At 35.0% G+C, this 27277-nt stretch overlaps 1 protein-coding gene and 1 long non-coding RNA gene across 2 annotated transcripts in view; one reads left to right on the top strand and one right to left on the bottom strand.

Moving 5' to 3' along the window:
- The first annotated feature begins 332 nt into the window (after positions 1-332).
- LOC105339553 (uncharacterized) lies at positions 333-13446 on the top strand. The gene is made up of 4 exons (XR_010714589.1): positions 333-427; positions 5316-6221; positions 10810-10888; positions 11761-13446. It is a non-coding gene; the product is annotated as an uncharacterized lncRNA (long non-coding RNA).
- A 3873-nt stretch (positions 13447-17319) lies between these two features.
- Positions 17320-27277, bottom strand: part of LOC105339552 (gephyrin) — a 28976-nt gene continuing 19018 nt past the window's right edge. The window contains exons 11-17 of the mRNA XM_011445130.4: positions 26565-26743; positions 26062-26215; positions 25764-25885; positions 25244-25331; positions 24387-24457; positions 19707-19869; positions 17320-17949 (exon numbers count right to left, since the gene is read on the bottom strand). Coding sequence (XP_011443432.3) covers positions 17719-17949; positions 19707-19869; positions 24387-24457; positions 25244-25331; positions 25764-25885; positions 26062-26215; positions 26565-26743 — 1008 coding nt within the window. The 3' untranslated portion in view covers positions 17320-17718. The remainder of the gene's footprint in view (positions 17950-19706; positions 19870-24386; positions 24458-25243; positions 25332-25763; positions 25886-26061; positions 26216-26564; positions 26744-27277) is intronic.

Genomic DNA, 27277 nt, shown 5'->3' with positions numbered 1-27277 from the left:
GAAGAAGGCAATTAATTAATATGTATCTCTACAGAGATGCACCAGCTATTAGGCAGTGCGAGTTTTCGAGTTCTTCTTTTAATGAAGTTTCATTAAGATTTAAAATATGAATTATATCTTGATGCTATACAAGATGTTGTTGTTTGTTATTGCTGCTGACTTGACGTGGGACCCTACTTTGGACGATACCACAAAGAAAACAAGGAAAACGCTGATTACATAACTGATTACGTCAGTTAGAGTGTTATCGCACGTACCAATGATTAAAAATGAATTATTCCACAAAACAGTTACATTATTCTATAAAGACCTCCAATGTTTACGTTTAATTTCACAAATATTGAACGACTGGCCAATTGTCGGAGCGATTAGATATTTATAGTGTCAACAGACTTGGATTATTCCAATGATAAACTCAGCTATACCGGTAAGCGAAGGAAGCCCCAGAAGAAATGTCCATACATGTACCTGTCAATTTATGCAATATGCTGATGACAATTGCCATTTTATCAATAACAATTAAAGATGTTCAACAATTAGGCCATATGATCATCTTTAAGCTTATATAATAAGACAGTTTACCTCGAATTAACTAGCTGAGACTTATCAAGCTGTACTGTAAAATTTTGCATCTTACCTAATTATCAACAATTCATGCCAACCAAGTTAAAACTTAAGAAACTGTTCTAAATCTAGTTTTAAAAAAATGATGACAATGTTACTTATTAGGTTTGTTACTGACTGTTTAAAGAAATTTGTGGGGTCGGTAAAGTCCATAGAAGGCGAGGCACACTAATCAGTGTTTTGTTTTGTCGAGGACCTAAAGTTTTATATGTAAACAAACAAAAATTCTACTACAGTTATTGTCGAGATCAAAGAGATGCCGCGGACATTATTCTCCAATATACCACGAACGTCATCAGTAAATTATCAGATCAGAAATACCTATTTGTCTCGCACTGATCATGAAAGTACAACTTCAAACCGTAAAAAGTTTTTAAAACTATGTCAATTTCACGTGTTAGTTCCAGTCAAAATGATGTGTATTGCCTCAAATGTTTATTTTTAAGAGATCAATGCAGCTGTTCCTAGGACCTCCCCAGTACATTTTCACTGCGTGTTTTTACATAAAATATATAACGTGTAGTAGTAATAATTGTATTAAATTGCCCTTAAAATATTAGAAAAATAACTCTAAAGATATTTTATAAATAAGTGAAGAGTATTAAAAATCCAAAGAAAACTTCTGTCGCCTGCATGTGATTCCTTTGATTGATACACATGTAAACATTACTATTATAACAAAACCGTTGGGGTTGCACAGAACAGCCCTCAAAATGACCTAGATCGTCTCTCTATAGGAGAAACGAACTGTAGAAATACTGGGCTGTTAGTAGAATAGAAATAAAGTACGAGTTTTCGTGAATGTTGCAGGATAACCTCCTCGGTCTCAAAATGTTGTTTGAAATATAAAAGCCTCGGCTAACGCCTCGGCTTTTATATTTCAAAACAACATTTCTCGACCACGGAGGTTATTCTGCAACATTCACGAAAACTCGTACTTTATTTCTTAAATAATATATATAACAATTAAATTCATATATTATTTCTCTAATTTTTTACCTTCTTTGTCAGTCGTTTGTGCAAACCTGGATGCCATTGTAGGATCGTAATATTACGTCACGGGCAAAGGGGAGGGGGGTCACTCTTAATATTTTGGGGCTTAAAAATCAAAAGTATGGTTGAGCGTTTGTGTAAAAAAAAATCAGCTCAAAAAACGTTACGGCTGCCATGTTGCCGTATAAATTTTGACGCTCGCCGTGTAAAGAAATTTATAAGGCAATCAGGTGACGCGATTCATTCAATGACGTCGAGACATTCTAGTCCGAGGCAAAACAAAATGGCGTACACTGTTTGTAGATCAATGTTTATGACAATGTCCCAAATTAACTTGATTTTGCGCAATAGAAAATTAACTTTGATATATACTAATATAAAATGCTATTTTTTATATGAAGGACGGTAAATACAAGTGAAAGGATGTCGCATTTTGAATTCGAATATACGGCCTAAAATAACCCCCAGTCTACCCACTGAGCTGCAAACAATTGTGAACTTTGACACGATGATGTCTAAATGCATTAAGAAGAAAATGAATGCGTTTGCAAATCTACGCTTCCTGTAAGAATCTATGGTATTTTGTTACTCTGTCCCTGCATTGAAATTATGAATGACTTTCAATTTTATAACCACTCATCAGAGTGAATTTGTGCCGTTACACACCACCACAGGAATGTCATAAAACAGATCTCAAGGACAATCAAAATAAGCGGCGGTTCATTGCTCTTTATTTCGCTGCTGACATATTTCGCCGAACATCAACAAAGCTGTTCATTTTCACAAGAAGTTCACATTCCAGTGTCGCCCACTGCCCCCATACTATTCTATTATTATGTAACTTCCTATTTCCAAATAAGGACAAGCCTACACGATCTTAAGTTTTATAAAAACTGTTTCTTCCGACAAACGCTTGCCCTTTTAAGAGTTTAAATAATAATGTCATTTCTGTTTAAAGAAATATCAAAATAACTTTTTTCTCTGGGTTAAAGGATGCCGAGATATCCAATTCGTCATTTCAAGGCCTCATATAAGGCATTAATTTCAATTCATTATATGTTCTAATTAATCGCAGGCGTATGACAACGCCAATCTTTGAATCATCACTCATACAAGCCGTGTAATACGTACTGGGCTCTGAATATTGATTCATTAATTCTAATATATCCTGTTTTGCTTTATACATGCAATAAGTTAGAATGAGAGTCTCACCTTGATTCTTTTCGTTTACATAAAACGGACACTGAGATCTTTTATAACTTGTTGGATTTTAAAGATGATGGTAGCTAGGGTCTTTACAAGTTTCCTGCTAAATCTGCTCACACCGACTCGCGCAAATCACGTCATATTGTCTTCTGTGTCACAGGTGCTTGTGGACTGCCCCGCCTTCCTTTTCCATTTTTTATGGTTATGTTTTTCATTTATTTATTTGTTTTGGGTTTTTTTTCGTTTAATAAAAACTCTTGTTTCCCCTATACACTGTATAAGAGTAAGAGTCTCTCTCTCTCTCTCTCTCTCTCTCTCTCTCTCTCTCTCTCTCTCTCTCTCTCTCTCTCTCTCTCTCTATATATATATATATAGGGGAAAGTAGTGTTAATATAAAATGCTACCGAGTCGATCGTGAAATATCTGTTATTTTTCGACTTGAGACATATATAACGATACTAAATTTTAAAATAAATTAAAAATATATTTTTTTAAAAATTGAAAAGGAAGGGGAAGGGGGGTTAGTACACGGTCCTGTCCACAAGCACCTGTGTTCTGTGTTCACGAAATGTGGTCCGGGGTCTAATCAAAACAGGAAAAATATAATCTTTCTATTCAATAAAGGGTGTCACTTTTTCCAGTTTGATATGATGCACTTATCTTGAAGTGTACATGTGTTAATCTGTAAATGTCCCGGAAATTCTATTGTACATAAATATTTTTCATTACATGTATATTAAAGCAGCTGAGGTTTGTGTTTGTACTTCTGACACTTCAAACCGGAACCCACCCCCAACACTTCCTCTAATTTCCTAGGTTCCCAGCTCAAGAAAATCGAATTCGCCATATAGATTAGTCCTCGCCATCCACACATCTTTAACTATTTGTGGGTTTGCATGACGATAAACTCAGTTTCACATAACTGTTCATGAGAAAGGCATTGGAACTCATTGGTACAGATACGGTGCAAACTGGTCCATGTGGGGCGTGAACTCACATAACTTTAACACTTTTAAGAGGTCTGTGTTAAATTTCAGTATGATATACAAGAAGGTTACTTCTCAAATCCCCACCCTAGAAATGTGAACCCAAAGTTAAATCGTCAAAAAAAAATTAAATGACAAAGTGAAACTCGACACCTCTAATCGTTCACGTACAACTTGGACCCGGATTAATGACCCTGCATTCACACATTCCAGCAATATGACAAATCAGCCCTGAGAATTAAGATGGAGGACTTCTCGTTTGTTGTGGTTTGGTGGTATTTTTAAATAAATGCCTCCCGTGCTGCTCTTCCTTTGGCTGAGAGCTCCATTTTCTGCTTCCCAGAGGGGTGACGCGATTTGCATTCCGATTAATATAATTAATAATTGATTGTGTATTTATACCCCGAGCGATAAGGTGCATTAAAATTCTCATTGCATGCATTTTTGTAGCGCAACATTCAATCAAGTGCATTAACAATTGCCATTACAAACGATATGCATGACGTCTGATAAAAATACAAAATTAATCATTCACACCATATTTCAAAGAACTTTTTTAAAGTACATTTCTAATTCAGTATTTGAAAATGTTAAAGACTTAAATTTATGTTTCCCTTTGGAAAATAATCTCTACATCTTTGAACATTTAATAAATAATTTCATTGTTGGCTAACTTTGCCTTTAATTATTTAAAAGTACAGCTATGTGCAAACTTGTGAAATGGTATCTTTCCCAGAACCCATCTGAATTTCAAAGAAAACCTGAAGAAAAGTACACATAATAAATATTTTTACAGTACTAGTATTAGATGATCAAACAAATTACCAGGCAGTTTTTCGATCAAATATTCTAAAGTATATTAAACGTGCATTCAAAGTCAACAAACATGAATGATTTTAATGACTAGGACACTAGGTTTTAAAGTTCAGCTTAATCCAGCAAATAGTCATGGCCAAAGACATTCAAGCATCAGGACCAATGAAACAGGAGCCAGCTGGCTGGTCTTCTGAGACAGTCACGACAACATTAAATGTTTTATATTGACCATCGAAAAAGTTTAATTAAGGATGAATTTCACTATTCAATAAACGAGATGTAGAGAAACTGTAATAAAATATTACTTTACTCGATCAGTATACCACACATGATCTTATACAAATGGTCAGTCGATATTTCCATGAAACTGTTATAAATTGAGAACAATGGTAACAATGCTTGCAGTATGAGCCACGTGAACGAACCAATAAGCGGGGAAATATTGCTTTTACACAGAAGACCTTTAGCATTATTCCTCGAAACCTTTCCCTTTTTATCGTGGCATTCGGAAATAATATAATAAGTTGTGAGGGGCGGGTAGACGCTTCCCGCGCCGCGTGGTAAGAGGAAACTTGTGTATCACAGATTCCTTGTACTGACATCATAGTATCTACTTGTTAATTGATACTGTGCATCACTGAGTGATTATCGGTAATATACTAAACAAATGATTGTTTCATTTATTTATAGTTTTACAATAAGAATTAAACCCTGGATCCTCAGAAACCTGAACCACATCTTCGTGACGTAGTGCTAGATTCGACCTTTGCCTCCTGTATAAATACGTGGAGAACGCCGAAGGAATCGCATTGCTCTTATGTTTTACAAAACATCGACATCTTTTAATCGACGAGCATCAGGTATCAACTGAGAGAGAACGTTTAGTGATCAGTCAGCGGCTGACCGCGTGTTTCTGGAAGGGTTATAGAAGATTTCCAAACAGCGAAAAACAGAATACAGAGAGTGAAACATTGTATCATTTTAAAAAAAACACACAAACCTTAAAATAGATGTAATTGGCTACTGAGTTACTACAGCGTGGAGATACTTGACCCATTTGAAACCTGATTGGTCGCGCGAATTTCTGGTGTCGCCGGAGTATATATCCTGCGACATTCGCAACGCCATGTAAAAGGAAGGTCACAATGAAACTAGGGAGAACGCCATGGATTCCGTGCTGATGTGCTTCATAGTTCTGCTCATGTGTCTGGCCGTGGAAGTTTATTCTATTCCTTTACACGGTGCTGGGTTTGAACCCCATACGCGACCGTACAGAAACAACGGCCTTATCCGACCTCAAAACAAGAAGTCCGAAATGGCGAATATTGTGTCCGAACACTTGGTTGATGCAAGGGATGTGCAAAGTGACGCTTATGTGTACAATAGAGCACAATCCACGTTAAATCACAGACTACTTTCAGACAGTCGGACAAAACGTCTAAAGAGGATAAGAAGGTCCCTCTTTGATACAACAATTATTGTCCACGAGGGTAAAAAAAATCCTTTAACCAGATGTGACCCGCATGCTGAGAGACATTATTGCCACAATAACGGCGTATGTAGTTATATTCCCTCGCTGGAACTAAAGACATGCAGGTGAGTTTGCAAAATGTGTAGTTTTAAATTTATTTTACTTATTGCATGGGTTTCAAATACCGGTAGTTCTATATGCATGTACAAGATGCTTCGATAGTCAAAGCGACATCTTTGACAATCTTCTTGACAGTCAACAGTTCCGGTTCCACGAACCTGCTAATGATAAATTCCTGTAAAAATTTTAATGGACTAGATGACACTCGGTGTCCGCGACTTCCATTATATGTCATTACGGTAATTAGCTGAATCCTTGGGATGCCGGGGGTGGGGACCTCAAAGGTCTGACAATCATGGCCGCTTCAACCCATAGCCGGTCCTTAATGGGCAATGACACAGCGTCTGATGTTGACCGATATTATTATTTAACCCATGGCCATTAATTGATCTAGAAGCCAATTGTTTGGTCTGAGTACTTAGTAGGTACGACTTACAAAGACAATGGCTTTCAGTCTTTTCCTTTGGATTTTTGTAAACTAGAAAAATATCTACAGTGGAGAGTTGTTTGAACCGTTGATACGGCACGAAGTCAACTCTAACGAATAAGCTGTTAATTAGAATTCCAGCATGATGCTTGCATTTTCTTTTCTATTCATTTTGTGTAAGGTTTCATGTAATAATTATTGGAGGTTTTTTTTAATTTTGATTTAGAATAAGAGACGAATGACGTGATTTAGTGATGACAAGGTTTAGTACAATAAACATAACACTACACACTCTTAACATTTCCCCGATACTTGTGTATAAAGGGCTCTACTTTTCTCGGTTATAGCTACTCAATAACAAATCTTGCGTCATATGCATTTAAGTAAATTTTATTTCCAAGAAATGTCAGGGAACAAAATTTTTCACAATTGATCATTGAGTAGCAATGGTAGAGTACGGGGGCAGCCAACAGAAACAAAAAAGTCGTTGCAGTATTTTCATTTTCACGAAACTTCTATGTTTTCTCTGACGTTCGAGTGATCCACTCGTCAATGCGCGCTTCAACATGAGAGTATGATGCGACTTCACTAAGAGATCAAAGGAATGGATAATATGGTCCTTACAAGTGCACAGCTGTTTACTTCAATATATATAGGCCAACAAAGTTCATATCGCGGTTCTTAGCATGAAATGTATGTATGCCAGGGGGCCATAAAATGATTCATTTTTAATCGTTACATTGCACATCGGTCGGAGTTGGTCTTCACGTAGACAATATTGTAAAAAAGCCGAAATGTCACAGACTGTATATGATAGAGTCTAAAGAATATTAGTTGACTTATTGCGTAAAAAACCAGATCTTATTTAGTTGAACGCAACATAAAACTAACCTGAGAAAACAAACCACATGAATTATCTACTGAAGTGCTACGTAATGGTAAAAATAGTCGAATTCATTTGGGGGATTTTTATTTGTTCAAAGCTGCGTAACAATACTCATCAAGTACCCGGATGGACACAGATGATTGCAAAAGGTCGAAACGTAGGAGCTGTGTCGCCCGATATTGGATAGGGTGAGATTGAATATCCAAAAGAAACCCGAGTTTTATTCATCTTCTTTGCCAGTATAATTCTAATCTTATTAAAATTTATCCGTTTAAATGCATGAGAAACCCAGGAGACTCGGGATTCCGTACCGATCCCCTCGACACTTCAGCGGCAATGGATGCTGTCAGAATGTGCATTGTTACATAGTCCGCGTTCCTGTGCGCTGCAGTTACGCAACGTGCCAATCAGTTAAAACCTCCCAATGCCTTCAATCTCTTACTTGACATTAATATACGAGATAAAACTTTTCATTCTATGAATGACAAAATATTTTTGGCATTCTTATTTTTTTTATAATTTAACAAAGGGAAATGATGGCGTCTGTAACACTGACATTTCAAGAGAAAAGGAAGTGCTACATTCTTGTGGATGTCAAGGACTGTGTTTGTAATGAAGCTTAAATCGCACTCAAAGAACAGAGTCGTACAAGAACAAACCGGTTACTGTTTGACAAAAATCATAAAAATTTATAAAGATATAGAACGCAGGTGACCATTTTGTGATAACAGCCCAGCGTTCAGTTTGTTATCTATTTAAACGATTAGTTAACTCTGTGGTGGGCCAAAGGTTGATGACGTCATAACAAATTATGAAGACAAAGAGAACAGATAAGAAAAACTCTGGCTAATAAGAAATCCCCTCACAATATGACGACTGCTTGTTACGCCTGTGGTGAAATTGTTTTCATATTGGCTTTTCACGTCCCTCCAGAGCGCAGGGTTAAGCGGATTTTCTGAAATACAAGGCATTTTTTAGCCTGATACTGTTATCAATAGGGAACCAACTTATGATTGTTTCAACAATTTTGTTCTTCTCGTAAAACATATGGCTCTCTTTTCATTCTTCCTGTGGAACATGCAGGGCCGATTATTTACTAGAGATGTACATGGGATGTGTATTGGATAGCGATTTGCTTTGTAACACTACACCTATAACTGGCTACCTTTGGGGCAAAGCAAAAAGTATTAATGTTCTCGGCTTTGTGCTGCCGGAAAGCCAAGTAGGATAATGGGAAATAAAATGCTAATAAATGCAGAGTTTGTCATGAGAACCCAGCATTATATTACATTGGTAATTAAGGAACAATTGTAATGGTGTATTGCGTGACTAATACAGTCACCACATGAACCTAATCCTCCATCATCTCTTTTGTGGGTGGTCATTTTAATTAAATCCAATATGTTCAGCGCAAGTGGAACCCTGCATCAAAGCGCACGATTAATCACTATCGCCTCGGTAATCTAGCAGGTTCTTTAACATTTATACTGCAATCAAGCCCCGGCTCACTCAGATGCTAAGAAAAAAGTTAATAATATCCCGTAATAATTTTATTATCTTGAATGCATGTGGTTTTATGCCCCGGCTATAAGTAGCAATCGTTACAAGTCGACATTTTGGTCTCGTATAAGATACTCCACACCTTGGGCCCTGTCGCTGTCTGAGATATCCGAGCGCCTCTCCGACATTCCGGGACTCTAATCAACGACCTACCTACCTCTGACGGTTTCCACGCGCACAGTTCACCCCAAAGTTTATCATTGTTCAAGGGTAGGTTATATAAGAACAATTAAATCAGAGGGTCTTTGGCATGCATGAAATTATTCGGCTGATAAGTAAAATTCCTGGCGCTCACTGCCTTCAAGAGGGCCGGGGTTTTGCACCGAATTAAGTGTATTGGAACTTCCTTTATAAATACAATGCTCAGCTTTATAATAATTGAGATCAGATAAAACCGTGATTTATAATTATGCAACGAATTCCTTATACACACACTTCTGGAGTTTATCAACCGTACTTATTTATGATATATACTCAATATTCTATCTTAATAAACTTTCATAATGAACCTGATGTATTCTTATTTAATCGATTGCTCTGACATTGATCAACGCTTGTTGAACATCTGCATTATTTAGATTAGTGCAATACTGCGACACATACAATCCTATCAACATTTACAAAGTCATTATAAATGGTCAGCGTGTTGGAATCGTCTGAAAGTCAAAACGTTTAAACAAGCTTATAGTACCGAAAGAAACGTCCACTCAAGACTTCTCGTGATGCTAGGAAAAAGGATCAAAATTAGTCGTAGAAATGGGTTGTTTGGTCATGGTTGGACACGGGGCCTAGATTGGAATAGCGTGATGAGTCGATGGCATTCTCGGTTAAATAGGTTCATTTTAATTATCGCAGAGGAAGAGTCCCAAGTAGGAGTTGCAAACTTGCACGGGGTAATGATCAAATAGCAGAGAACTTCTCTCTTAATTCAGGAAGCGGACTTAACAGCTTGCAACACTAGACCGAAAAGTTTTCAAACGTGTCAATAAATGCACGTAAGCACAAGAACTCTTAAAAGACGTTTGATGCACTTTATAATTGGGTTAAATGTTTTAAACTGGCCATTTGCCTTCGACAAGAGTTCTTGGAATATTAAATGTAAATATTACTCGAAATGTATGAAAACAAATATGAATATCCATACGGTAGTCTCATGTTTGTACATAATGTATGGATGATTAGATGTATCTTGTAGGCGCTAAAGAGAGTTGAATCAGATGCGTTTTTTGGAGCTTACTCATTAAATCTTGTTTAATGTAAACAATTTTTGATAAAATATAAAAAAGAAATGAGTTGGGAATTATTCATTTCAAAGTCGTCTTAGTCATTCAAAAACGGCGGGGCACTAGCGAGCGGTGCCCGTAATTGGGTGAGTAAAGCCTCGGCTCCGAGATCAGAGGACGCAGCGATCGACAACAGATGAGATCGTACCGCTGTTCAAAACTAAAAGCCTCCCAGAAATTTGCTAAGTTTCCAAATATAACATCGTTAACAACAGCAAGCTTTTCATCCATATTTTTGTTTTGATTACAGCTTTTGTGCCGCATCTTTTTTGTTACCCCAGCTTGATTAAATTAGTTGAAAATAGGCAAATAAATCACATACTGTTAGTATTTTTGTGCTGTAGATTTCTAGTTTTCACCTTACAAGAAATCTTTTACTTTCTAAACATCAGATAGTCTAGCATAGATTTGTTTAAAAATGTTTGATCTATTTGCAGGTGCCCGATGAAATACACAGGTCCTCGCTGTGGGATATGGGATATACAGTATCTAATAAGTGAAATGACGCCTTATAACGTGAGTCTGCAACTCTCTATACATTAAATACTTATCACAGTATACTCTGTCACTTAGTACCACATATCGGTGTTTATTTCTCTCAGCTTTTCTAATAAGAAAAGTGTTTGAACAACATTTCTCAACATTCTCTCCCCAAAACCGTGCGTTTTAATGAATCCTCATTAATTTTTTTAAATTACATAATTTAACAATGCTTTTATTGGATTATGTTAGGGTAGATGCATTTGATGATTCAGCAATAAAGCTTTTGTGAAACGGACTGCTAACATTTCTTCAAACCATTAACATAATAGGACATTTTTAAATATAATGATCATTTAGTTATTTATATAAATCTACTTGCGTGAATAAGTAACAAAATGTTTTGTTAATCGTCTTATGACAAAACAGTCCAACGGGTCAATTCATTAATGATATGAAAGCAAACAGCTGTATTTAAATGTATATTCATTTGTTACTGTGCCAACCAAAAATGCGTGTATGGCTTTACAGTTAATGCTGTTTTATCGTTAAAAACACTTATAATTCTCCATACAGTTGATGTTGTTTTAAATTTGTTTAAAACTGTGTTTATTTTATTAAATTAGGGGATTAATCAATTGTGACACAGTCTTCTTTAGGGAGACACGCGCATATATGATTATAAATTGATTGTTTGATTGAATTTGGCGTCCCTCTATGTCTTCACTCTTTGTGTTAATTGCATAACGCGCGTTCACTTTATATATGACGTCATAGAGTAAACATTTATGATGCTTTCATCAACAATGTCTATTTTTTTTAATAAAGTAGAAATATACTTATTACATCAAAAATTTATAAAAAATATAACATACAATTTTGTTAAACAAATGTTTTTATTTTTTCAGTTTTTTATGTATGGTAAATAAAGAACGGATGAGGGAGTCATGAAGGTGTCTTGAAGATAAACGCCGGAGTGTCCCTCCCAACGAAATTCGGTCACTCCATATCGAACGCAACAGACGAATAAACTATCACACCCGAACAGGACGGTGACCAAACTTCCATTTTTCCTTGCAATAAACTCAGTGTATTTTTTCCATATGTGCGCCATTGTGGAATAAAACCACGTGCAAAACATTAACATCAAACGTGTTTTACAAGGAGAAATACAGACAAAGCAGACCTTAGCTCTTGCAAGTTGAACGAAGATCAGCGTGTGCGCTTCGGTGGTTTAGTGGTTGCAAGTCATTAACCCTGCCTGTGGCAAAACAGGAGTATTCTAATTAGCTAAAACAAAACAGACACTTCAACAATCGCGAACAATAAACTCCTTGAAATCTAAAGACCGACAATGATGCTATCTCAGTTCCTATATTTCTTCACCTGTTAATCCGAATGTACTAGCGCATATGTCATTTCGTCAAAGAGATTCCCAGAAAACCAAATGGCCGAGTCGACGCTTCGATGATGATTATGATGTATTGAAATAGAAGAAATTAGTTATTAGTTGTTTGGCAAAGAATACAAAGAGGAGGGTTTTCTTGCAAGGATTGGTTTCAACCCAATACAAGGCGTCAATTGACTTTTGCATTTTTCCCTGTTCACGTGACAAAGATAAGCACAAATTGCAAAGGGTTCAGGGGAACGATGAGGTACCATTTCATTTCAATGTAAGAGAGCTTACAGCATTTCCATAAAAAGACGTACTTTTTGTTTTGAAAAAAGTAGATTTTACCCCTATGTTTTCGAACCCCTTTGACTATGGGTGTTCGAAATGTCATTTCTATGTCTGTGATATTTCCTCAGTCTACAAGATGAATGTATTGCTGTGACGTAGCATTTTTGTTTGTAAGATATTTACATGTATGTATGATTTATCAAATGGATACTGTATTATTTGAATCTGCCCGACCTAACGGAACATAATAAGTGGCGAGCGAGATTGATGGGTATTGGTATTCCCGGTGTGTGGTAACAGAGAAACATATAGGGCAGAGCTTTGTAACACTCGACATTGTCCACACGGGCATTCACTCAACTACTGACATTTCATAGACAATTTCATTTCACATTCAATATACCCTTGTTCATTTTAAACTTTCAATTCCAAAAATATCGTTTTTTATCAATTGTACTCACGACTTGAGCATGTAGGTAAATTAAATATTCGTTTCAGTTCAAGAAACTCTGTTTTTATGAAAATTCGACTCGTCTCTTGATTAATTTATCTTTGATTTTAATAATTTATAGTTTTAAAAAAGCTCAGTCAAACTGATATGGTGTTGTTTTCATAATTATAAAATTGCTAGATGCAGTAAATGCATGACTATGTCCACATTGTGTGTATGTCCAATTGTTTAATTTGAATGTTTTGTGTACTGCAAGGTTGTCCGATTATTTATTATTGTATATAATTTATTAGGAGAAAGTGAGAGACCGTGAGTGTTTATTGGAGAGCACCAGTTTGTTATTGTTCCTGGTTTATATTTATGAATATTATTCTGTTAAAGATCTGGTTGAATATTTCAGCCTAGCTGGAATTTTATGGCAAAATCTACTTTAAGGATTAAAATAAAGGATAGTTAATACTGTGAACGTGTTTCTTTTTTAATTGGTATTTGCATTTTAATTCTGTAGTATTGCACAAATAATGTTGCGACTCTATATCAATGACGACGTTAACGAAAGGAAAGATGAAAGATCCATTGTGTAACAACATACACTAGTAAGCTAAAACTTAAGTATTTTATTCCAACAACTTTAACCTTTCCATCAGCGTTGCTTTGTCTACAATTCTTTGATACATCGTGTCATATATATAAATATTCTCTGCGCTGACAACCCAGGTTAACAACTTCAGCGAAAAAAAAAACAAAGAAAATGACAAAACGCAACTTGTTGACAGGAAACTATTTTAAGATTATTACTTAAAATACACATGTTCTTTATTTTAAAAAAAACGCTTGCGTAGATTTTTGAACGGAAATGACCTTACTTGTATCTCACAATGTTTGTCTCACAAACACTAAACTCCCTACTCGTTGTCTAGATTGGGGGGGGGGGGTTATTTTCACATCTACCATACATTTTGAATAATTAAGCTATTAATGTACAAAGCTAATTGAAATTTAAAGAAATACGATACACATGCTAGAGAAATTAAGTGCAGAGCGCTCATTGACTAAAGTGAAATTTTAAAATAAAAAATGAAGGTAAACATCTTTTTTATTAAAAAAAATATTGTAAAATTTCTTTTATTCGTATATTAATTTTCCTCTGTAAATTCGATTTAATTCATTTAGGTTTTATGATTTTTCTTAAACTTATCTATGAAAGAAATATAAACATGGACCTTTGTCTTCATTTTGCATTTACAGCTTAACATTTCTTACTACGCATCAGTAAACATTTATTATCTTTTTATAAACAATGCAACAATGAAGATGGCACAATAAGATAATCCGTGTATTAAAGTTCAAAAAGTTTAATTATATTGTTTTTAACAGCAACAATACCATAAGAGCAAGATATTCAGAAAAGTACAAGATAAACATACCTATTTTGAAGCATACATGCATGATTGAACTCGTGTGAATTTGCTACTTTTTCCCGCGTTCGTGCGCAGAAATAATGAAAACGTGAGCTTTTTGTTTGATTAAGCTGCTTCATCCGATTTTTTGGCTATAATTTCATAAATAACTTTCCATACAAACCAATTATTTTAGAAAGTTACAGACTTTCACCTATTTACACCAGCTAAATCGATCTCCATTCAAAGATAGAAATATTAAAAATAAATAAAAAGATATTCTGTGTGAACACAAATAATGCATCATTGGACTGTTTAGAAAAGGGAACCATTTGGTTTCGTCCCCCGGTTGGTTGAGTTTATTCAACCAGCATTTTATTCTTCGATTGGAAACAAAACAAACTTAGAAATATTAGTTTAAAAAGTTGGGTTTTTTTTATTTTGATTTACCTAAACATTTTTGAAATCTTGCTTTCTTTATTTATATAGAGTATGTCAAAGTCGTAATTCAATCTTACCCACCTCGACGCTAGAGGCGAACCTTACCTAGGGGCGAAATATCGCGAGACCCTTCTAAACAATTTTGTATATCATTTTCCCTTGGAAATATAGGTAAGTTGACCGAGAAAACTTATTGCAGTGGAGTGAACACTCGGTGCAAAAATTTGATTTTGAAGTGAACATTAGAGCAGATACACCATAAACATCCTAAATAAAATATAAGTTCAGTTACCGTGATGTATATTTAAACAATAAAATGGTTTTTGTGGTGATTCATCCGAGATGTTGGGGTATTTCGAGCTGTACGTGACGCGTCATAGGTTGCGGAAGGTTTCGACATTTCGATAACTGGTTAGATCTGGATGGCATTGTTTCTATACAGCTATGTATCACAAAAAGTTTTCTTTTTAAAAAAGAGGAAAAAATACTCGGTAGATGTAAATATAATTTTGAAAAAAAAGAATTACATGCTTTCATCGCAAAAATTGTTCCACTGACACCGAGTTACGGCAAAACTTATGACCTCAATACATTATTTCCTTGAGATTTCTATCCTGAATTTTAAAAACACCGCATCTTTTGACTGCAGAACCCGTCCAAACGAAAAGACATTGCTGTCTATCGTTCGACGTCTTCTAGGCTTATCGTTTCTCCCAAGCTCCAAAAAGGGGTGAATAATAAATTAATTCAAAAATTCATACGTGTGTGAAAAGAAGATCAAAATTAACGTGAATACCATCATTATCGCTGTCATGTCAACAGACCGTGTAATTTACTAGAATTTACAAAAAAAAATAAAACAAACAAAAACCACAAACATTATACCTTGTAACGAACTTAGAAAAAAACCATGTAGTTTGCCAATTGGTACACTAATGGCGACTGTTTAGTTGGCAAAATCGAAGCGGTACAATGTACACTTACTTATTATAACAAATTACATTGCGTGTCGTACTCAACCAAACGCTTTGTTTCCTACCCCTCTTCCTGTCAATGTTTGGTCATATTAATAACGTAAATGTACCTAATCAAAAATAAACAGAAATCCTTTCTCATTGCATTTACTGATTAACTTAGCTGATCTATCTTGATAATTTGTTAAAATAAACCTTTGGCAATCTAAAAAAAATAATAACAAACACATGCAAAAATATGTATTAAGTATACTTATTTCTTGTTTTTCATACACATTGAAGGGTAAGTGTATCCTCTCTGTTTACGTTAATTATGAACATTAAAGCGATTACATCTTGTGTACGTGTAAGACCTTTCTGCACTCAAAATATCTTGAATTACAGAAAAAAATCGTTAAAAAATTGTCAGATTTGCAGATCTGAATTAATTTAGTCTGTAGAATATTCAGTTGTCTCCCATGCGAAGTTCAAGTTATTATAAATTACGTGCTTTGGTTGAAGCCGAATAATTCTTAGTTTTTTATATCATTCATTTTTTCAATAGATAATAAAGAAAAAAAGTTTAAGCAGTTCAGCTTCCTTAAATAGACCAAAGAAACAATATTTGGCCTCAAGATAAACAATGACATGGTACAATTCTGCAAAAAGGTAACTTTTTCGTGTTTTTGATATTTAACTTCTTATAAAAAAAAAGTCATATAATTTGATTTTATTGTAGGCCAAGATGAAGGCCAATGAAGCTACGATTGGTCCATTTCAAACCTAACATAAACTCACAAGAGACATCATACAAATGTCCGTGAAAAGATCGAACTTTATTGAGAAAATTAATAACATTGTCTGTTTTGTAACAAGTAACCAGTTTACCTCACAAGATAAAGATAAATTAGCTTCTTCTGTTATGAATCAATAGCCTAACAATTAAAATCTTCGGGTTATAATTATAGCCCCGAATACCAGTGTTTAAGATAGCATACCTCTGACTCTGGTATCGAGGCCAAAGGGGGGTAAAGAATGTCTTATCTGATCCACGGCCCCTGGTGTTCTTCATTTACAATCGTAAAATTTCAAAAATAGAAGACACTCTGCGGTTCATTGGTTTTTATGTTCACGAAATCAAACTCGGAGATTGCCATGACCAGTGTTTCAAACAATTGTCCTCCTTCGGAAGGCGTCGGGAAACTAGGTTCTCAAACCGGCCAAGTCATCATACTTAAGGTAGCCATTTTAGGACTTTCACCTTTCACAGAATGAGTACACCAACAGTACAAAACCAGGGACGTTTATACTTCAAGCTGTGGAATTAGGTTTTACCTTGAAGTCTAAGTTTGTTTTTCAAATTCCTATAAACCTTTAGTTAACGTATCGTTTCATGATATATTTGTTAAGTTACATAATAACATGTATTACTTTAACCCACACCCCAGTGTATGATAAAATGAAAGAGAGCTATACATCAAAATATTATACACTACAAGGGTATTATTTATTCTTTTAATGATAAGCGTTTAACAACCGAGATGTAATATTAGCTTTATTGGTAAATACCATTGCATCCAAATATATGTATACTTTTCTAGCTGCTTTTTGTCGCCGGGTAATAGACTTGCCGACAGACATGCCATTTTTTACTTTCATCTTGTTTCGTGTGTTCATTTACTACAATCTAGATTAAATCATGGTTACAGGATTAACTTCCATCAGAAACGTTGACCCCTGGTGACCTCTGATACATGTCGTGAGACAGTTGTGATGATCGGTAACTAAAAACGAGGGGAACTCTCCTAGAAAGAAGGAAAATGAAGAGGAAGTCTAATATAAAACAGCTGAGTCTGTTCTTATGGCCAATAAAACTCATCAAAGGAAGCTAATATTTATAAGCCATTTTTTTCTTTTTTCAAGCGTTTTTCTGACGCTGGTTACAGGCGACCTATAATCATCGCATCCACGAGAGCGCCACTTTCGATCGTCTGAAGAACCTCGGTTTTTGGCGGTAAAACAAGAAGAGCATTTGCTGTCCTCATGCTAAGCAGACGACTGCTCATCTGGTTACCCGTACTGATGGCTTGTGGGATCGGGTCGTCAGGGTGCCACGTAAGGAGAGCTCTGTGATACTCTGGCCGAGGGTCCAGGTGGATTTTGTCCGCAATCTGAAATCAATATGTTGCGAGTTTTTAGTTTCAGCATACTTTCACTACGATTATGACCACTTGAATTAATTAAACTTTTAGGAAACAAAACTTTCCGTGTTGAATCTCAAATAAAGACATGTGCCTAAACTCGAGGGGCCGAGAACGTGTGCGTGAAAATTCAAGTTACCCCATGAATTTGGTATCTCGGAGAGATAACTGCGATATGTGACGAGATAACCATCTTTATTTCTGGTGTGCTCATACCGTTACTCCGAGGACAACATCGTGCATTACATTGGAAAACCAATGCTGTCTTTGATAACGCGAAAAAAAAACATTCCATCCAAGATCGTTAATCTGAACGCGGACTAAAATAAGCGTATCAATTTTTTATGATGCCAAATAAAAAACCAATACATATCTATAGCCTACAAATATCAAAAGAATGGTTTTATCAGAACACAAGGCGAAAATGTGCTGTAAATATTCAGAGATCAGATAGCGATGTGATTCGGTGGAAAGTAATTAGCATGCGTTCTACACAGTACCCTGAATTACACTCCGTCAGATGGCGCTACATTGCAGCATCACAGGAAATCGTCCACAGTCACGTGACGGTACAATTTAACCCTGCTGCTGTCACATCAGCTTTCACCAGTCCTTTCCAGTGCGTGCATCATTACCCTGATTTTCTTACTATCAGATATTTCATGTGTACAACTTAACACACACCCCCTTTCAACCTCTGGCTGTCAAATATTGTTCACAGATTTTAAAACTGTATTCAGAAATTTGTCAGAACACGGTTTGTTTTAATCTTTTCTTAGAAACCTTGACAGCTAAATATTTTGTTAACATCCTTGCACTCAGATATCTGACGACTTTTAAATCTGACTTTTTAATCTTGTAACCTGCCACTTACGTCACAATATTACGTATCAAACCGCTTTACGCTATAATTTAGTTTTGTAAAGATTTCTAAAGATTTTAACATATCCGCAAATTTTCACAATATAATGTTTGAACTGTTTTTAAATTGGTACATGTACTTGTAAATAAGCTAAATATTTTGGTCAAATTTTCTCTCGCTGCATTAATACATATTTTACGAATACAGAGCTCTTAATTTTGCTCGAATAATGAAAAAATATTGCATTAATATTTTGATTAACAATTCGAGTGTAAAATGAACCATTTATTTTTCTTTTTGCAATATGACATTAACTTTAAACTGTATTAAATTAATATATAATGCCATCTCTTCTTAATTAACAATATTTAATTGTCAACGAGCCCATGACCACTCCATGACTATTTAATAAATGTTAATTAGTAAAAGACAATTTTAATAAGTCTTTGTTCTCAGTATGTGCTACTAAATGATAATTATTATTACTAGCATACAAAAATGCATCAATTCACAGAGTACACCAGAAGAGTCATGCGCAAATAGCTGAATAATAATTACTTCTAATAATAATACTAATAACTAATACCGCAAATAAATTAAAATCAAGAGCACTGAAATTTGGTTTCATCAATACGTATGTCGGACAATCGGATTTTTTAACGAAGTCAATAAAGATCAGAGATATTATAAACAAAGTGTGCAGAAAGTCTGCAAAAAATCCCCAAAATTCATACTGTAATTAGTTTTTAATTTCTTTGCACTGGTCGGCTTCAAAGTTCAAAAAATGGACAACGTTGATTTTTAGTATGAGGCAACTATTGGTTTGATAAAAGAGTAAATAAATTGTATATCAATGTTAACTTACCCTCGCTCTTATCATCGTTCGTTTTGGAGACGGGTTTCCCGCCATTTTATTCAGAGCTGGTATGACGTAAAGGTTACAGGTCACGACGGCAGAAACCGGATTTCCGGGTAGTCCAAAGAAAAGCTTCCTTCCTTCATCGAGGGTTGCAAAAGCAGTTGGTTTCCTTAAAAAAAAATAAGATTTCTTTGTGTATAGTATTTTTAAGAAAGCAATTGAATGCACTGTGCATGTATCATTACTACCAATATTTTTGGTTGTTCAGATTCTAAATCAATCGAGAATTCGAGATACTGATTTTGTATCAACGTTTCTAAATCAGTGTTGCTATTCATTCAGATAATAAATTAATAAACGATTACATTCACTTATTGAATTATTTAAAAGAAAATATTATACAATAAAATTTTAAAAGCAGTTCGTTTGAAAGTGGGCTACTTTTATAGAGTAAAACTTTGAATTCTTTTAACATCATTTCACAAGTCATTGGTTATTAGTGAAATTGATGGTTTTTTTATGTATCTTAATGTCAACGACCTAATTTTTTTTTATCAGGTGCGCACTTATGTTTTGAGAAGGAAAAATAAAAAACGAAGTGCTGCATTTGATATTCACTGATTGTTGAAGGAAAACAGAGAGGCAGTATCTGGATAATTAGGCTATCTGCCTCTGCATAAGTTACACAACAATTAAGCCTTGATCGTGAGAACGCTGAAATCATAAAGAATCTGGATCCATCAACAATTTTTTTTTCAACAACGGCATGCTTTGCTTGTTATCAGATCCCAGCGACTGCACGGACAGATGCACTGTTGTTCCTGCAGCGTTCACGGTCAGCGATACAGCTCTGTGGTCGGAGATCCGATCGAAGAAAATATTATGTTTACACGTAGATCTAAGGTATAAGTCACTCAGTGCACAGACAACATTTGAAATAGGAATTAACAGCCTTACAGCTTCTTTGTCTGTTTTGAAAAACATCGTTAATGATGTGGAACGGAACCGCAGTACGGCGCTGTAGGTCTTCGGCAAGATGAAGAGCGTGTTCTAATGGCAAACAGGAGCCAGCAATGTTTTCTTCATTTCTCCGTCCATTTGTATTCAAACACAGGTGATTGAGTCACGGTTACATTAAAGACTTTTGCATGTGTGAGGTAAAACTACCTGATTGGATGGACGTGGAATAAAATCTAGTGTTCTAGTAATTGCTTAAGATGGTAGGGGACAATTCGATGTCAGTGCAGGCGTTAATACTAGTAAACTATATTATTTATAATCTAATATTTGCATTGTTAACTGTCTTTGTCTCTGATAACATTACGAATCCATTTTGAAGCCTATAGCCCAATAATTTCATAGAAGATGAAAGATACAAAATGGGCGTGTCTTACAGCATAACCGAAAAACGGTATCGGTTGCGCCGCGTAGTAATACAAAACATGTGCTACATAAAAAAATGGTGGTTTTAAACTGTTGTTTTTTAAAAAGTGTCCAAATTGGAAATGATATAAATAAAAGTAATAAGGAATCATTATTTGAATATTATGAGGTAATGATTTCGGACGTAGCGTGATCAAATCTATCATATTCCCCTTCGGGCATTATTGGATTTGACCACGCCCCGGCCAAAATTATCACCTCATAATATTAAAAGAATGATTTCTTATTCCTTACATCATCTCATCGTTTTTAAAATTTCGCTGCTGAACATTTTTTATGTGGTAGGAAACAAATATCTATATATAGTCAAAGCTAATTTTATTTTGTATTTCGAAAGACAGTATTCGGCGTAACATGGATGCCTCCTTCATATAGAAAACTATACTGAATAACCCTGTTACTTTGATTGTCTAAACAAGCAATTTTTTCAATTTTTAACTTTATTTTACAGGTTATTGATTTTTATAATGTTATTGTGCCTGGCTATATGACTGGAAATTTATCTTTATACGTCTTGATTTTAAAAACGTTTTTAACCATAAACATGTATTTCTTAAAACTTATCTTGGGAATTAGAACACCAAACAATGACTACATAGCATAAGCTTTATTGGGATTTCCAGCTTTATAGTTACCAATATGCTGTTTTTGATACCTTTCATTAAATTTGAGCCGTAGCAGAGCTTTCTCGGCATCTATAATGGAGGTGTTAACGAACTAAAGAAAGATGGAAGAATCCGCGTGGTCAGCAAATAGCACAATCGTTTATATAGTGTTATCACATTTATAGTTGTTTTACATCGTTAATCTTAATCTTAACATTTTAACAATGTTGATTCAATAACATGCATGCTGATGAAGAGCTTTGGCGAAGGTTTACTGTTCATGTACTCCTTTTCATTATTAAGTTAACAGTTTTTAATGTGTTTTTCGCGACATCAGTATTGATTGTATTCTTTGCGTGAATCAAAATAAATTGAGTAACACAAGCTAATCTTTGCTATGTTTGGAATAGATGGATATGCAAAATAGTAATTTCGTCATAACACATAAAACATACTAATGACAATATTAATAACAAATTCTTGGAATCTTTTGCCCATTGGAGAGGTATGTACATGAACGAAGCTGTTCGCAAAATTTAAATACTTGCTGAAGAATTTTATTTTTCTGCTGTTAGGGGGCGTTTCTTGCTCATTTTCCTCAGGAGATAGGAACATTATAAATATCAGTTAAATACTTTTTTGTTGAAATTCGGTGCATTGAAGCCCATCGTACGCTCAAAATAAATAAAGAGGCGTTCCGAAAATCATTACCGGTGGCGTTTCAATTCCCTCCGTATGTAGGAATTTGCGAGCTGATGCTGAAATGACTGGTACGGCAGAAGGCTCGTGCTGTTTCCCACTCCTTCCAACAGTGAGGGCAAACCGGGTATTTGTCGTACAATCAAAGGTTCGGTGCACTTACAACAAAAACGAACACGATCTGCATCTTAACAGGTGTTTACGTGAAAAGTGCGTGTTTTTATTTGAAACATGTTTGTAAATAAAATATTACTTATAATACTCTTTGTTTGCTCTTCCTTTTGTATAAAACGGAAGTTATCACTGAAAATTGTAATACCACAATAAAAGGACCCTTTTATCCTAGTAAATAAAAACAATCTAGTGAAGGGTTCTACTTCACAACAAGAAATCTACGTCAAATTCGCGTCAAACAGAGGTTTGAAAGTAGCTTGATGTTTTCACAGAAAAATAACTTATAATAACATCGCAACATGAAAAATTTAAAACGTATATTCAAATTAATAATAATAAAGATACTTTTATTATTAGGGGAAGGTGGATTTTGCTTGTTGGTCAGTTCGTCTCAAGTTATTCTAATGTCTATGATATATACATGGCATTTAAAAGAATAAAAAAAGAAATTCCCTAAAAATCTGTCTTTATCATTGAACAAAGATTATCTGAAATTTGACAAAAAGTAGCTACATATAATACAATGTACAGTCTGGTCAAATACTGTTAAAGTGCTCACTAAATCGTCTTCGAGAATGCAAATGATTTAAAGCCGATGATTACGATCCATGTATTGATATTCCGACATTGTTTAACGCGGTGTTTCTACTGATAGCCAGGGCAACGACCCGACACGTATGTTCTTTTGCAGATTTCGATACATCGACGTGTGATAAACTTTATTATGAAAACAAACTCTTCGCATCTTACATGTTTGTCAAAGATAATCGGCAGATAGACCTGGAAATGCGAGCGCTCCGCCTCTATGGCTGACAACAAACGCCGCTAATATAATCTAATTAGGCGCCGGTTGAAAAAGTCAAAATAACTTTTGCACTGGCTCCTTCCATGACCACGCCCTTACATCCCTGGTACTCTGTAATACTTAGTTCAGTTTACGGCAAGCCATTAAGTGTCAACTGACGACAACTAAGTCAGGTGGGCTTGCTGACGTCATCAAACCGTGAAATACGTTCCTACGCCCCAAAATATCTTTAAACTTAATTTCAAAGACGTCATAATCGACATTTCAAATCGACCTGTCAACGATATATTTGAAATCAGCTGTCAAGTTAGTTATGAAATGTCTTATATGAAGACAGGACCAAACAAGAGGTTTGAACCATGTTGGTCATTATTAGTGAATGAGTTGTAGAACGATAAATGGATTATTAATGGATATTTATCAGATTTTCATAATTAATAACATCATAAATACACTCAATTCACGTCTACCTGCGTAACCCGCGTCTGTTTTCTTTTTCAGGATGAATTCTGTATCAATTTGTCAAAGATAAAAACAACCTCAGCACAGGAATAAGTCTTATTATTGAGATTCTTAATGCAACAACAGACATCTGTAATCGCAACGTTTAGTGCTATGCTCTTTTGGCATTTCCGGTGCAGCGCCATCAAGCGGATATAGAATAACCTTGATTTTTTTTAACCAAAATGTAACTACAACATTTTATTTCATGCATTTGTTTAATGAAATATGAAATTTCCACAGACCCACACATTCTTTCAATGAGATCCAGAAGAAAGCTATCTAATTGAATAATCGATAATTTGACAGCTATCTAATTGAATAATTGATAATTTGACAACTTCATGTACATGTATAAATACCATTTTAATCAATATTCCTTGATTTAAATCAATTAATTAGAAATGCAAGGCACAATAATAATCCATTTCCAAAGCAAATACATTAGCTATGTCTTACCCTGGCTTCATGAAGACTCGCCCGAACTTCAGATCTGCATTCAGGTCAGTTAGGACGTGTTTTAGCAGATCCTTAATCAAAATAAAATAGTTTTAATCAAAACTAAAACATGCCGTAAATTACTTTTAAACACATGAATATAATTATTATCATCTTCATTCAAAAAAAATATCTATAAAGCAATCGTGCACATCGTTTTTAAAAGTGGAGGGTTGGGAGACCGACTAGTATTTGAAATATTGACAAGCAAATCAATTACTTTGCAAAATCAATCTTGAAATAATTTAACTGGTAATTTTTGCATATCTTATGTCCACATTCAATTAATCCAGAGACGGTGGGCCATTTTGTTAAAACTCTATATTTTTATATGTAATTATAAGGAATAAGTCGGGGGTAGGGGGCAACCACCTCATTCTGTTGCTTGAATCTATGCATGTAATAAACATAAGGCTTCGGCAGTCATGTCACACAAGAGATCAGTTTTGTATCATTAGCAGTTAGTAAATAACCTTTAGCCTTACATTTTAATTAGTCTACATTAGCCAGATACGACTATGCGCGCATTTGGACGTTGATCACAACTTATTTTTATTGACATTTTACGATTCATAAACATCTTACATTTGAAATATGACATGTATCTGTCGTGAATCAAGATATTTAAATGAATTTTGAATATCCTAATTAGTTTAGTTTGGTCACCTTTTTAGCTCAGTAAGGACAATAGTAACCTAAGATCAACATAATTAGTCTCAAAACGGTTGTATTAACCACAATTTTTGAGAAATAAAGAACAAAGAAAATACATTATTTTAACAAATTAGTCCCATTTAAAGTCTTAAAACTGTAAGTACCTTGTCACCCATGGATACCCCACCGGATGTCACAATGACGTCACATTTACGTAACGATTCTGTCAGTTTTGTAAGTAATGCCTCTACTCTGTAATATGAAGCACAGAACCATATATGAATTGATTTAGACAGTCATTCATGCATCTGAATTTTTGAAGTTTTATTCTAGAAATAAAAGAGAAAACAAGCGACAAAATAATTCCCAGGTGAAGTAAAATATTACCGTAACCACCCCTTTTTTATCATACAATATCATTAGTTAAATTTTGCATTGTTAATATAAAACTTTCGACATATACTTGTTAAAATAACATACTCTTGATGTATTTCATCTAATGAAAAATGAGAGCAAACACGTATATGAGAACAATTTATTTTCTTATATTTTTAAAAATCCACCGGAAATATACCCTGTATATCAATCAATCAATCAAAAAATCATATTCAAAATCTTTTTCATACTTCATCATCCCTGTCACTTGTATGTATGTTGTATGTATGCTTGTATGTGACCACTTACGTGTCGTCTGCTACACCAAGGTCCACGACGGGGAAGCCATGCTCCAGGAGCTGGGCTATCAGTGTAGTCCTGTTACTGTCCCTAATCTTACCCTCCTGTAAGGCCTCATCAGGTTCTACCAACTGTCAGACAGGAACACACAATTACCAGATTATCAATGTGGAAAACGTTTATTGACAATGTTTGCTGATATTGTTTCACTTATGCCGAATTTAAAATAATCAAAGAAAGAGAAGCAAATGAAAACACAACGTAAACGCCCACAGAAAAACCAAAGAAGATCAATTTGATGTGATACCTCATTTCCGGTTGACATTACTCCTACAACAGGAAGTCTATAACACGTGACTCTGGCGGCTCCTACTGTTGCCAGGATGCCTAGCTCTGAAGGACCAATCTTTTGGGATTTCTCTAAAACCTTCTCTCCTTTGGCAATATCTGAACCAACGGGCCTGCAAAAATGAGTGTATTTCAATAACATCTTATTCATTGACGTATATGACAAAGTAGATTTATAAATCTATGAATATTATAATTTATATTTTCTACATTGGTTATGAAATTGAATTTAAACAGTGACGATGTTGCTAATAAAACATATGGGTGTTAGGTCTGGTTATTTCCCGGGCGAGTAATTTTTAATAAACAGAAATTTTGCAATTTTAGAAAGTGGTTTCGCGCTAGGTTAAGTAACGCTAGCTGGCCATCAGCTCACGTGGTTACGGCTCTCTCCCAGCAGCAGTTGTCTATTCAGGGACTACTTTTCTATATCTGCTATAGCTCTATCAATAAGAAGCCTACCGGATGTCCTGTCCTCGTTTTGGCGCCACCATGATCTTAATTTCCACTTCCGTTCGGCCATCGTCCTCTTCTTTGACGAGAATAGTGTCCTCCACTTGTACGACGGAATCGGCCCCGACTGGAAGTGGTGCCCCCGTGTTGATGCGTACACAGAATCCAGATGTCACAACGCCCTTTGGCTGCAACAAATGTAGACAAAAAAACTACAAAAATCGGTCAATTTCCTTGGGTCTAAACAACCGCGAGTATAACAAGAATTATTATTTTTTTCGTATCATCGTACTTAATTTTATATATTTTAAACAATGCATGACAGTGTAACATCCTGTTGATGTTGATCTTTTGATTTCATTCATTCTTTCCAAAATAAAATTAGTGTTTGTTTGGAATTGTCCCCAGCCTCATTGAAATACCCCCTCTGATGAAATTTTATTCGCAAAAAAAATAATAAAAATTAGTGGAAATTATTATTTTGTACCAATTTTTAATTAGTTAAATTTCAAGTTTAAAAAATAAAAAAAAAATCCCCCCCCCCCCTCCTGTGTCTAGAAACATCCAGGCGGCAATTCCAAACAAATGTCTTTTAACGATGGCCTGATCAGAAACTTTGCTTGTGAACTGTAATCTTTTAATATATAAATCATGACCTCTTGCTCTTCATGATTATCTATTCAATAGGATTTACTTTATTCCCATGGTTTTGGATCAATAAA

This window comes from Magallana gigas, chromosome 6 (genome assembly GCF_963853765.1).
Source record: "Magallana gigas chromosome 6, xbMagGiga1.1, whole genome shotgun sequence".
In the NCBI taxonomy this organism is placed as follows: Eukaryota; Metazoa; Mollusca; class Bivalvia; order Ostreida; family Ostreidae; genus Magallana; species Magallana gigas.
Note: the sequence above shows the minus strand (reverse complement) of the source record. Positions and strands in the feature narration are given on the sequence as shown.